This window comes from Geotrypetes seraphini, chromosome 2, assembly GCF_902459505.1.
Source record: "Geotrypetes seraphini chromosome 2, aGeoSer1.1, whole genome shotgun sequence".
NCBI lineage: Eukaryota > Metazoa > Chordata > Amphibia > Gymnophiona > Dermophiidae > Geotrypetes > Geotrypetes seraphini.
The window spans coordinates 365,900,926-365,914,596 of NC_047085.1; the positions used below are offsets into that span (position 1 = coordinate 365,900,926).

Below are 13,671 nucleotides of genomic sequence, written 5' to 3' on the forward strand. Positions count from 1 at the left end.
TTCTCATTAAGCAAAATAAAGGTTTCAGGTTAAATTGGCGACTTCCAAGAGGCACATGGAACTCTGCTTTGCCACAACTAACCTTCTTTTGCTCTTGGTGACAGATGGAGAGGTGCCAGGCAGCGCGGTTATGATTTTCGACATCGAGTTGCTGGAGCTGGTGGCAGGGCTGCCTGAGGGGTACATGTTCATTTGGAATGAAGAAGTTTCACCAGATCTCTTTAAAGAAATCGATAAGGATGAAAATAGAGAGGTTGTCCTAGAGGAGGTAGGTGCATCATGTGGAGAGAGAGATCTAATGAGGCAAAAACTGAACAGCTTCAGTTATTGTACTGAAAGTCCTTGGCTCTGCAGTCATAAACCCCAATTCTGCAATAACTGGTACTACCTTCCCCACCTCCAAAGTATACCTAACCATTCTTGGAAATAGAAGATATGAGGCTTTTGCAGCATTGCTGACTTGAATTTGCATACTCCACAGATTGACATTGAGTTCTGTGAGGTCAGCATATTTTTAAAAGAATACAAGCTACAATGTTTTCATATAGCAGCACTAAATATGCATATTTTTTAAAAATATACCTTATAGCACTGAATATCCACATAATGTATTGAATTTCAGTTTCAATAAATGGTGCCTAACGGCAGGTGCTGGAATACAGGTCAGAAAGTGCGAATTCTGTAGTGCCTAATTTTAGGCAAAAGCACTTACGTATGTCAGTCTGAAAAGAACTTGACTAGTTGGTAGTTCCCTAACTTGACTAGCTGGCTGTACCCCGGAAGCCTACTGGCAATAATTCCAGAAGGCAGGTTTGAGAACCACTGGTCTAGGGGACAGGCTATTCCTTCTCAATCCTGTTCTTAGAAAACATCCAGCCATGAGGATTTTCAGAATATCTACAATGAGTATACATGAGAGAGATTTGCACTCACTGTTTCTTCAGTATGCAAATCTCTTTCATGCATATTCATTGTGGATAGGAAACAAAACAGCAGATCAGTAATAAAATTCCAAAGTCCTATTTTATTTACCACACCAAAGCATAAAACATATAAATAACTAAAAGCCTGATGGGTATATTTTATGTTCTTGAGGGCTGTGTCGGGGGCTATAAAAAGCTTTTAATAAATACATAAAAGATTGTTAGTATAAATCATAAGAACAGCTCAAAACAATTAAATTAAAAAACCACAGACTTGTACCAAAACATATATGTAAGAGACATTGAGGGGCATTTTGGATAGGACATCTTATATCTGACTTGGATGTTTTGAGAAAAACATCCAAATGTCAGGTGGAGAAAATGTCCATTTATCTTTTTTTTTTTTTTTTTTTTCAAAAAATGTTCCAACTAGATTTTATGTGCAGCCAGACGTATAATTTTTTTTGCCATTTTTGAATAAAAAAAGTTCAAATTAAAAATGTTCAAGCCATTTGCATGGAAGTGGAGCTAGCATTTTTTTTTTTTTAAATAATTCTTTATTTATTTTCAAAATCAAATACAAAGTGCAAAGAATGAACAATCAATTAATACATGAAATAGTATTTTTGTCCAAACAAATAATACTACAAAATATATTTCACCCCCACTCTTCCCACTCTTCCTGGATGTGCGTAAAAATCAATTAGGAATTAAAGGCTTATTTGATTAGTCAGTTTTAACAAATTCTGTTAATGGATCCCAAGTTTCTTTAAATTTTTTATCATGCCCCAATTGTTCAGAATTCATTCCTTCATATTTGTAATGTTGACAGAGTTTCCCACCAAAAGTTAAAGTTCAATCTGTCCTAGTTTTTCCAATTTTGCATTATTAGCTGCATGGCCACTCCCGTCATAATAAGAAGTCTGGGTTTTGTTTTGTTTTTTTGCATCAATTGGATTCTTAGGTTGCAATAAAGTCCCAAATGAAACAATGTCATATGACAGTGGGATAGAAGTTTCCAATATCTTATTAATTTTACCCCAAATAGACTTCCAAAAGTTAAGTATTAAGGGACAATAGAACAGATGATCCAGTGCCCCTATTTCAAGATGACAGTGCCAGCATCTATTAGACTTTGAACTATCCAACTTTTGTAAACGAACAGGGGTCCAAAAAATTCTATATAACAGAAAAAAACAAGTTTGTCTCATAGATGCTGACACTGTACGTCTCATTCTCCAAGTTCAAATCCATGGCCATTGAGCTTTGTCTCAATGCTCCAAATATCTTTTAAACTTGTTTTAGGTTTCTTATTCAAATATTCCGATATTAATTTATACCACTTGGCAGCCTGGTGCCCTTACAAATCTATCTGGAAACATAAGCCTGGCAAGCTATACTGATTTTTAAAATTTTGTCAATCAGGGAACCCTTTCTGAATGGCCTGTTTCAACTGCAACCATCTATAACCCTGAGATTTTTAAATGCCAAATGATTGTTGCAATTGTAATAAATTTATCATTTTTCCAATTTGAATCACATCATCTAGGTCAGGGGTAGGGAACTCCGGTCCTCGAGAGCCGTATTCCAGTCGGATTTTCAGGATTTCCTCAATGAATATGCATTGAAAGCATATTTATTTTCCAAGACTGATGCCTTCAGAATATTATAAGCTCGAACTGAGGGGATGTAGGATGTTTTGCAGCCTGGGCACTATGCTGTATATCTCTCATGGTCCTGCTCTATCCTTTGGAAATAACAAGCATATAAACAGTCTGTCTGATTAGGCCTATATGAAGCAGAAGAGGGTGGAAATGGGCCCTCGATGGTGCCAACTTGAGCATTACACTAATTATTCTCCATGGCGGGATCCGTGATGATAACAAGCAGCTTGGGAGCACAGGTAGCTTGCCACCAAGACTGTTGACTGGAGCGCTCCATCGAATACCCAAGGCTACCCAGCAGGCATACTCTGCGACACAGGTATTCCACAAAGCACTTTCCCCAGAGTAACAGAATGACAGTTATATACTCAAATATTTTAGGTTCATGCTCACTGTGATGTCCAATAAGCTTAGCCACCAATCCACTCTCACTGTTTCTCCAAAACCTCCCCACTCTCCTTTGCTCCATCCAAAGTCACAATCCCATACCGAGAGGGGCCTGTATTTCTATGCCGTATGAAACTCCCGCAAACCCTGTCACAGTTCCACAATCAGACAACAGCACACCAAAATTGCTTTCTGAAACAATATCTTGTTCGTCCCCAATCTTTCAGGATTTACTTCAAGCTGTGCCATTATTCTCAGCAGATCGCACATAATATCTTTTGACCTCATAAAAACCGTGTTGAGCTTCTCATCAACCAGTCATATCACTGTTTCCCTGTCTTGTGATACACAGCACCATGAAGTCCCACCTTATTTCTACGATCTCTTACCCCACTGACAAAAAAAACATAGTAAAACTTCAACCGAAGCACTTTCAATCTCAGTGAAAAATAGATTAAATCAAAAAACCCAGAATTCATTCATTTTTTAAAGAATTTTATCAATCTTCCATGAAAAATCAAGAATATATATTTATATTGTATAAAATCGAACCCTTCACAGCGTACTCCTAAGACATTGGATCCAGGTGCTGGCTTATGGACTCCTCAAGTTTTGCTGGCTCTTCATAATGGGTGGTTGTATTATTGAAAGTAATTTGTATAATTTCTGGATAGAGAAGCCCACATCTGACACCCATCTGCCACGACTGAGGTCTCAAAAGTCAGAACTGCAGTCACCCTTGTGAAATCAGGTAAAATATGAAGCTTATGCTCCTGCCATTTCAGCGATTTAGACTGTCTGGCTTTATTTAAAATATCTAGAGCAGCGATGGCGAACCTATGGCACGCGTGCCAACTGTGGCACGCGAAGGCCTTGCAGCTGGCACGCGGGAAGGTCCGCAATAGAGAGCTGCACGGGAACAGGGCTGGATGTACTCCCTACCTGCGCGGCTTTTTTCCCTACCTGCTCTGCCTGCAGTACAGAGCCGAACGGAAGTCTTCCCGACGTCAGCGCTGACGTCGGAGGGAGGGAGGGCTGACGTCGGGAAGACTTCCGTTCGGCTCTGTACTGCAGGCAGGGTAGGTAAGGAGGAGTAGACTCGCGGCTACCAAGGGAGGGGGGCGGTCCGCCCCGCCCCGTGTGCAGCACAGCCGGCCAGGTCCCCTTACTTTTGTGGCGCTAACCCGACCGACAGGGCTGCCATCAGGGCAGTACTACCAGTCCTGCATTCAGGGGCCCGGAGCTGACAGGGGGCCCGGGCTCCCCAGTGTTCTCCCCAGCGCTTTTCAGCCGGGCGAAACGCCCAGCAAATTTAGATGCCCGCCCGGCTGTCATCTGCCGAATCCTGCTGCCGCCACTGCTTAATGCGCAGCCTGAAGAGCCGCCGAAAAACCCGCCGGACTTTAAACAAAAAAAAACCCCAGCAAGCAACTCGAACCCGGCTTCCCTCCGAAACCGGAAGTTACGTCGGGGGGGGGGGGGGTAGAGAAGAGAAGCCGGCATGGACCATTAGAGCCCTGGAGCATGCGGGAGATAGGCCAGCCTCGGAGGGAAGCTTACTTGCTCTTGCTTACTTCGGGCCTTTCTCGCTGCCGGGTCCTGCCTACTTTCTGTTTCCGTGAAGGCAGGACCCGGCAACGAGAAAGGCCCGAAGTAAGCAAGAGCAGCAAGTTGTAAACTTCCCTCTGTCGCTGCCCTTTGGGAGATAGGTCAGCGACCAAGGGAAACTTGCAACTTGCCTTTGTCTGTAACGAATCTGCCGGGTGTGTGAGACGGGGGGGGGGAATGGGAGGAGTAATGCTGCTGCACCCAATTAGGGGGGAGGGGGAAGAGAAATGCTGCTTCTGCTGTACCCAATTGGGGGGGGGGAAGAGAAATGCTGATGATACTGCTGTACTCAGTGGGGGGGGAGGAGAAATACTGCTGTACCCAATTGGGGAGAGAGAGGGAAGGAGGGAGAAGGAAGATCAGGAAAAGGAGGAAAGAGATGCAAAGACCATGGGACGGAGGGAAAGGAGATTCCATACCATGGAGTGGAAGAGAGAGATGTCAGGGCATATGGGGGGGAAGCAGGGCCAGATTAAAGGATAGGCCCTGTAGGCACAGGCCTAGGGCCCAAAATAGTCAGGGGGGCCTGCCAGTGCTGTGCTTTGGGGCCTCACCCTTGCTGGATTCGCTGGCAGCAGCAGCAGCCTCATCATCATCCCGGCGAACCCCAACCCGATCCGACCCTCCTATCTCTCCCTCCTTCCCTCATCAGTGACGTGCCAGAGGGAATCACGGCAGGAGAAAGTCCTGAAGCAGCCTGCTTAGAGTAGAGCAGTGCTGTTTAGAGTCTCGTGATGGGAGGGAGGGAGAGTTAGGAGGGTCGTGGGGGGGAGAGTAGCAGTCTGCCCCGGGTGTTCGACCTGGCATCATGAACTTCTTCGGCTAGCATCAGCATTTACAATTCACTGCTGTTGCCAGCTTCAGGCCTTCCTCTCCGCCGGGTCCTGCCTACTTCTGTTTCCATGAAGGCAGGACCCGACAGAGAAGAAGGCCCGAAGCTGGCAACAGCAGCAAATTGTGAATGCTGCTGCCTGAAGAAGTTCAAGACGCCAGGTCATGGGTGACAGAAGGAGGAAAGGGAGCAGAGGGGGAGAGACTTGCTGCACCCAACTGGAGGGAGAAAGAAGATGAGGGAGGGAATGGAATGAGATGCCAGGGAATGGAGGGAAGGGAGGAAGGAAGAGATGCCAGGGCATGGAGGGAAGGAGGAAAGTATGCCAGACCAAGGGAAAAGGAAGGGGGAAAGGAAGGAGGAGAAGACAGAGCATGGAGGGGGAGGGAGAGATGGAAGAAAAGGAAAGGAGTGAGATGCTAGAGAATCAGGGAAGGGAAGATACCAGACTATGGGGTGCGAAGGAAAGAAAGGAGAAGAGAGAGATGCCAGAGCATAGGGGACGGGATGGTGACAGAGAGAGAAAAATGGAGAGGTGGCAGAGCTGAAATCAATCATGTACAAAGGAGAAGAGAAGGGGCACAGGATAGACAGTTTATTGAAGGAGCATAAAAAGAGGGAAGATGCCATATGGAACGGGGAGAGGGCAGACAGTGGATGGAAGGGGCTGATGCTGTATGGAAGACAGAGCGGACAGATGCTGGCTAGAAAGAAGAGTGAAGACAAGATGATTAAAGCAAAAACGACAAAAGGTAGAAAAAATTGTTTTGTTGCTTTACGTAGAATCAAGTAGTATTGTATCTATTGATTAAAGTTTATAAATAGGAAATAGAAATAAGGCAGTTTTTGGGGGACTAAACCCCTTTCCTCAGGTCAGGACAGAATACCATAACAGCAGGGGTGCCCAAATGGTCGAGTGCGATCGACCAGTAGATCGCAAAGGTAATGTGAGTCGATCGCGTTGCCTTGGCAATCTTTTTCTTCCTGCCTCCCTGAGCCAGGTCAGGCGCGTAGAAGCGCCGGACTCACAAGACTTCACTTCCGACGTCAATTCTGATGTCAGAGAGGAAGTTCTGGGCCAGCCAATCGCTGCCTGGCTGGCTTGGAACTTCCTCTCCGTCGTTAGAATTGACATCAGAGGTGAAGTCTTGTGAGTCCGGCGCTTGTACATTCCTGGCCTGGCTCATGGAAGCAGGGAGAAATCGGCATGGTGGCTTAGGGGGTAGGGAAAGAATCGGGGAAGTGGAGAAATTGGCGCGATGGCTTGGGGGGGCGGGGGGAGAGAGAAAGAAAGAGACAGAAAGAAAAGGGGAGGGGCAGAAAGAAAAAATATTGGATTTATAGTCAGAAGAAGGAAGTGCAAACAGAGACTCATGAAATCACCAGACAAAAAGATAGGAAAAATGATTTTATTTTCAATTTAGTGATCAAAATGTGTCTGTTTAGAGAATTTATATCTGCAATAGCGGATTTTAGCGCAGGGAACCTATGAGCATCGAGAGCAGCACAGGGCATTCAGTGCATCTCCCTGCTCTAAAAACTGCTATTGCGATTTAGTAAAAAGGGAGGGGGTATATTTGTCTATTTTTGTATAGTTGTTCCTGAAATGACATTGCATAGAATCGTCTGACTTGACCTCTTTGAAAACCCACGGAATATAAATGATAATTAACATTTTCTCTGCATACAGTGTGCTTTGTGGTTTTTTAAAAAAATTTTATTGTTGGTAGATCATTTTGACTTGGTCATTTTAAAAGTAGCTCGCAAGCCCAAAAAGTGTGGGCACCCCTGCTGTAGAAGCAAGGGCAAAGTGGAAATGTCCAATCAAGATGGTGCACAAAAACAGTGTCTTTCAACTCATCTGATAAATCCAATGGTCTTTATTAATCCAAAACAAAATCGTACATCCAAAGCAACTCAATGACTCGACATGATCACGTTTCGGCCATCTGGCCTGCATCAGGAGTCTTAGAAGTCTTTGGGTAGCAAGTAGTCTTTAAATGGCAAATGGTCAAAAGTGAAACAATCATACCATTGCTCCAAGTCTGTAAATGCTGCAAAACCACACAACCTCATGTTCTTTACAGATTTTACTAACCACTTTAATGTACTAAACAAAAAATTACAAGGCATGGGAAAAACAGCAGAAAGCATGTTTAGTGACATCAAAGCTTTTGAGAGAAAATTGCATGTTTTTGAAAAAGACCTTGAGAGTGGACAGCTAAAATATTTTCCCAACCTAAAAATACATTTGGATAATTCTACAACATTTGTGGACAGTCATAAAAAACACCAGGAAATCCACAAAGCATATTCCACTATTGTAGCCGAAGCAAAGGAGAATTTTAGTAAAAGATTTTCTCAGTTCCGTAAGATGGAGACAACCCTTTCATTTATAACTTCCCCAGAAAAGTCCACATTTGAAGATCTTGATCTTTCCTGCTTACATTGGTTGGATATTCAAAATTTGGAAATGGAGCTACTGGAATTTCAAGAAAGCTCTATCTGGAAAAGTAAATTCAATGACCTGTGTGAAAGGGTGACAAATGAAATCACTGCTAGCAGTTCTGAAAATGAAATCCTAAAAGCGTGGAATTCTCTGCCAGACAATTTTAAGTCCATGAAAGCACTTGGGATTGCTCTTCTTACTTTGTTTGGGTCATCCTATGCTTGTGAGCAGCTGTTTTCGGCTTTGAATCATATAAAATCTGATGCTAGAAACAGATTAACGGATGACATGAGTGCTGCATGTGTTGCTCTGAAATTAACGCACTATGAGCCAAGGATTGACAAGTTATCAGCATGCATGCAACAACAAAAATCACATTAATTTTTTTCAGAGCATGCCCAATGCATATGTTTACATGAAGCAGTATTTTCAGTTTGCAGTTAAGACACTTTCTAAGTTATTTAAATATTATTTAAAGATGTTATTTAAAAAAGGGACTTTACATGGCCCTGTTGTATTTCACCCTAAAACTAGTTACCCCAGCAGCATATAATATAATCAGGAAAATAGTATATAATACTGCTCATACTGGACAATACATATCAGTATTAGAGGCCCAACATACTTGAAGGACTCTGGCCTCAGAATTGGAGCCTACGCACAGCAGTGAATCACAAACTGAGAAGATCCGCGTAGTTAATACAGCTCCTGCTCCAATCATTGGCCAGTAGTTTAATCTTTTTTTGAAAAAATTTTTTATAAAGCAATTTAATGAAGCTAAAACCCTTTCAACTTTAAAGGGGTATTATACATATGTAGTAGCCAGGATTTGAAAAAATGTGAGACCAAAAAGACTTATCTCAGAACTTGACTTGTCTTTATACCATGTTCAGTCACCAGTGTCTAATTTGCCGACGCGGCCACGTTTCGCGGGAATTTTTATCATCCACTGCGTCAGGGCCACCAGGACACTCAAAATCACAGGCTCACTAAAAAATCAGAAAAAGAATTAGAGCATTCACACTTCCAAAACCCACCAAAACACATAACAGTAAACTAACACTCACATCAATTCACTCGATCACAGATTTTCAAACCGTATCAAGATGGCAGCAACCACAATTTTATAGCGTACTCGTGACGTCATAACGTAACAACACGCACCCACGTCATCATTCATTCATCACAACCCGACCATGTGCCCAAGGCCCCGCCCCCAGGAGGGACCTAAGGCTCCCGGGCCTATTCTGATTGGCTCAGGCGCCTTAGGCCCCACCAGTAGGCGGAGCTTTGGGACGGATAGGCCAATCCGGCCTCATTCCGTCGTTGGCTGCCTGCCGGACAGGCGGGTTTGGCTCCCGTCTGTCTGGCCAACTACATAAAGGTATGGGGAAGGGGGGTGGGGGTGTCGTGGGGGTCGGCCAGGGGGGTCGCGGGTCGGCTGGGGGGGCGGTCGGAGGTTCTTGGGGGAGGGCGGTCGTTGGGGGGAGGGGGGTATGCGTCGAGGGCAGGAGGGCCTGGGATCCCTCCTGCCCGTAATGTAGTGCGGGGTGGGGGTGGGGGGTCGCCGTGGCCAGGAGGGTTTGGGCTCCCTCCTGGCCCGATATTGTCGGGGAGTTGGGGAGTCGGCAGGGCAAGAGGGCTTGGGCTCCCTTTTGCCCCGATCGTGTCAGGGGAGGCAAGAGGGCTTGAGCTCCCTCTTGCCCCGATCGTGTCGGGGGTGCCGCGGTTGGCTGGGGCAAGAGGGCTTGAGCTCCCTCTTGCCCCGATCGTGTCGGGGGTGCTGCGGTTGGCTGGGGCAAGAGGACGGGAGTGCGTGCGAGCGGTCCTTCAGGGTGGGGGTGCGGGTGCGGGTGGGAGTGCGTGCGAGCGGTCCTTCAGGGTGGGGATGCGGGTGCGGGTGGGAGCGCGTGCGAGTGGTCCTTCGGGGTGGGGGTGCGAGCGGTCCTGCGGGGGGGTGAATCGGACGTCTTGGGGGGGAACTATGTAAAAAAATTTTTGTACAACGCGCTCACACGTATACCGCGCAAGGGTATGCGCGGTACGTAAAAACCACGTATAACGCGCGTGTTATATGCGAGAAAATACGGTAATACATTTAAAATATATTGTGTAACTGAATCAAATTCTTCCTAAATTCATTAAATTGAATGATATCATTAAAACATTATAAATTGCCAATAAATTGAAATGAAAACCAAAGGATTGTGAATCAAATTGATTCTCTGACAATACAAAGATTCCAACCTTTAAAAATGATGTTACATAGTTCAGGCAACTTTATAAAGAGTTTTTAGATACTAAAATCTTGTTATTAAGGTTTAATTGACATGCTGGCACTTTGAGGAAATTCTTTGGTTTTGTGCGGCAGTTTGGGCACTCAGGCTCAAAAAGGTTAGCCATCACTGATCTAGAGCCTGTTGAAATCCGAGTACTTTACATATCATAGGCCTTGGACCGTTTTTTTCCGTTGGAAGCTCTCAATGGAATTCTGTGGGCTCTCTCCATTTCTAAGGGATATCCCTTGGAGCTAACATTTTTAATGGACTGACCAAAGCCATGCCAGCAGAGCAGTGGAGCACTCTAGGGAGCACTGTTGTGAACTTCACATTAAGGGTGCCAGGTACATATCTCACCATACCCCCTGTACATTATATGGGGAGCCCTCTAAAACTACCTACCACCCCCAATAGTCCTTATGCCAGCAGATGTCATCTGTATGGCAGTATGGTGGGTTTTTGGTGGGCTCACACTTTCTACCACAAGTGTACTAGTTAAGACTGGCATATGGTCCTGGGTTCTCTTCACTGCAGTCCACTGCATTGCCCACCAGGCTACTCCAGAGACCTGCTTGCAGCTCTACTAGGACTGGCCATAGTATCTGCAGCTATGAGAGAGATAGATATGTATTGTTTCATGCAGATATTTGGATGGTGGGAGAGGTCAGTGACCACTGGAGGAGTATAGAGGGGCCATATTTTCATCCCTCCAGTGGTCATCTGGTCAGTTTGGGTACTTTTTTGGCCCTTACTTATTTTTTAAACAGGTCTAGCCCAAAATGTGCAAATTGTTCCTTGGTTGTTTTGGAAAATCCTGCCCACTGACATAATGGAAGAATATAATCACTGAACAATTACTGCCTGATATGCAAAAGGGTTTAACTAGGCAGGAGGGTGACGGGACAATCGCGCGCCAACACCAGCGTGCCGACAATCAAGCGCTGACAATTCGGCACAAGACACAAGCGCGCCATGGGAAAACTTAGTTTTAAAGAGCTCTGACGGGGGGGGGGGGGTTTGGGGGGAAGCCCCCCACTTTACTGCATACTGTTCGTGCTGCCGTTGGAAGGGGGTGTGGGGGGTGCAACCCCCACATTATAGAGAAAATGGAACTTTTCCCGAAAAAAATCAGAAAAAGTTCAGTTTTCTCTATAATGGAGGGTTCCAACCCCCCAACCCCCCCCCCCCCCCCAACAGCAGCGCGAACACTATGCAGTAAAGTGGAGGGGTTCCCCATTCACACCCCGCTTTGGAGCTCTTTAAAACTAAGTTTTCCCGCGGCATGCTGGTGTCTTGCACAGAATTGTCTGCCCTCCATTGTCGGCGCGCTGGTGTCTCAGGCGCGACTGACTATGAGGAGAGTCTCCTGCCCAATTAAAGCCTGCTGAGTAACCAAGCACACAATATTCAGTAGCACTTAACTGGTTAGTGTCACTGAATATTGCAGCTAGCTCAGGTGTGGGTAACCTTAGTCCTGAAGGCCGCAAACCATACAGGGTTTCAGACTTCCTGAATAATATGCATAAGATCAATTCATATGCACTGCCTCCATTGTATACAAAGAGATACCATGCATATTCGTTTGGGAAATCTTGAAACTCTTGTTGGATTGTGGCCCTTGAGGACAAAGAATGACACGGGGACAAATTTTTCCCCGTCCCTGCAGGAACTCAATTTCTCTGTCCCGTCCCCATGAGTTTTGTCTCTGTCCTTGCCCCATTCCTGTAAGATCTGCCTTAACTGCACAAGTCTCGAACACTTATGATTTTAAAGCGTTTGAGGCTTGTGCAGATGAGGACAGAGCTAGCAGGATTGGGGCAGGGATGGGAAAATGAGTTCCTGCAGGAACAGGGAAAAAAATGTGTCCCCATATCATTCTCTAATGACCATTTCTGCCCTAACTGGTTAGGTTGGGGGGGGAGCCCTTACTTAGCTATGTAATCACATAAAATTAGGACAGCAAAAAAGCTGTCCTATCTTAATGCGCTAAAGTTATCTCTACCTGGTTACCTTCCAGGTGACCACCGCAACCCAGATATTCAGTGCCAGGAGCTAATCATGCTCTGACACTGAATATTCAGAATCAGTTCAGCCCACTGCTGTGAGTGGCTTACACACCACTTATTGTTGGAGGCGGAATATCAAGTGGATAGCTTTTTGTTCCAACCCTTTTTCACTCTTAACTATGCCTAGGCACTGAGGGACAGATTCTGTAATTGGCGCTTAAAGTTTGGCACTTGTATGATCACATGTAGGCGCCTCTTATAGAATTTCCTGTTATATGGATAGTGCCACAGCAGACAGAACTATTTTTGTCTGTATTTATCTATGTAGTGCTTTGAATATCGGCAGTCAAAAGAATTGTATATTTATAGGCCATGGGCAAATATATAATTTCTTTAGGAAAATTGACTCGTGTGTCTTTTGGAGAAGTGTGATATATGTATATTTTCTTTTATTTATAGTTCTCAGATTACATTCACACCCAGGTTGATGCTGGCAAAGGGAAACTAGCACCTGGCTTTGACGCTGCAAAGATAATTGAAAATATGTTCAAAAACCAGGACCGCAACAGTGATGGGAAAATTACAGCAGAGGAGTTCAAACTGAAAGACCAGGAGCCTAGCAAGACTCATGATGAACTGTAGGACAATCCAGACGATATGCTGCTAGCGTGTTTGTGAAAAGGTCTGGCTGCATGCACCTAGGTGCAGACATTGGCTAGATTCTTATGAATGGTTGTTTGGCAAAGGTCAAAGCTAATATGATGGGTGAAAAGGAAGAACACTGGTTACACTTTATTTTCAATAATCAATACCAAGTGCCTTTATGTGGGATTAAGAAACAAAGAAAACGTTTTGGTGGAATTATAATTTGTTTTTGAACTGTTGAAAAATGTGTGTTTTGTGAAGCCTGTACTTGACGGGGAGAGGCTATCAGACATTAGATCCTAGACTTGGCAAACTCGGTTGGGATTCTCTGGCTTACTAATAAGGAATACAGTAAGTGTGGCTGCTGTATTAGCCCTATTTAGCTTCACAAAAATAAAGGTCAGCAACAGAAGTTATAGATGATCCCCTTTTTCTTGGAATAATTGAGTATAGTTCTTGGCAGCTAATTAGATGTATTAACTTAGATGAAAAGGTATCAGTCCATTGTTACAAGAATGAGGAAGTAGTGTGTTCCATTTTTGTAATGTAGGACCATAGTCCTATTGCATTCCTAGATTCAAGGTGTCATGCTCCTTCTAAGAGTTTGCTCTAAAATAGATTCTCTGTCCAATGGCATTAAAACAGAGATGCTTTCTCCTTTTGCAATGGATAAAGATGGACAAACTTCTGTTCATTTCTGTAGCACAAATGGACAACTTGAGTTGACCTTCATACTACTATCAAGTTGCACTCCATCAAAACTTTTTTTTCTGTCATTTTAACTTTTTTGTAAAACAAAACCAACCACAGGTCTGTCAGTTGCATTTCCAGACAATCATTTTTGATAAAATATTAATAAACAACAACTCTGACTTTTA

General features: G+C 44.5%; 1 protein-coding gene across 1 annotated transcript in view; it reads left to right on the plus strand.

Moving 5' to 3' along the window:
* Positions 1-13,671, plus strand: part of FKBP9 (FKBP prolyl isomerase 9) — an 83,187-nt gene extending 69,516 nt beyond the window's left edge. The window contains exons 9-10 of the mRNA XM_033930590.1: positions 105-268; positions 12,608-13,671. Coding sequence (XP_033786481.1) covers positions 105-268; positions 12,608-12,790 — 347 coding nt within the window. The 3' untranslated portion in view covers positions 12,791-13,671. The remainder of the gene's footprint in view (positions 1-104; positions 269-12,607) is intronic.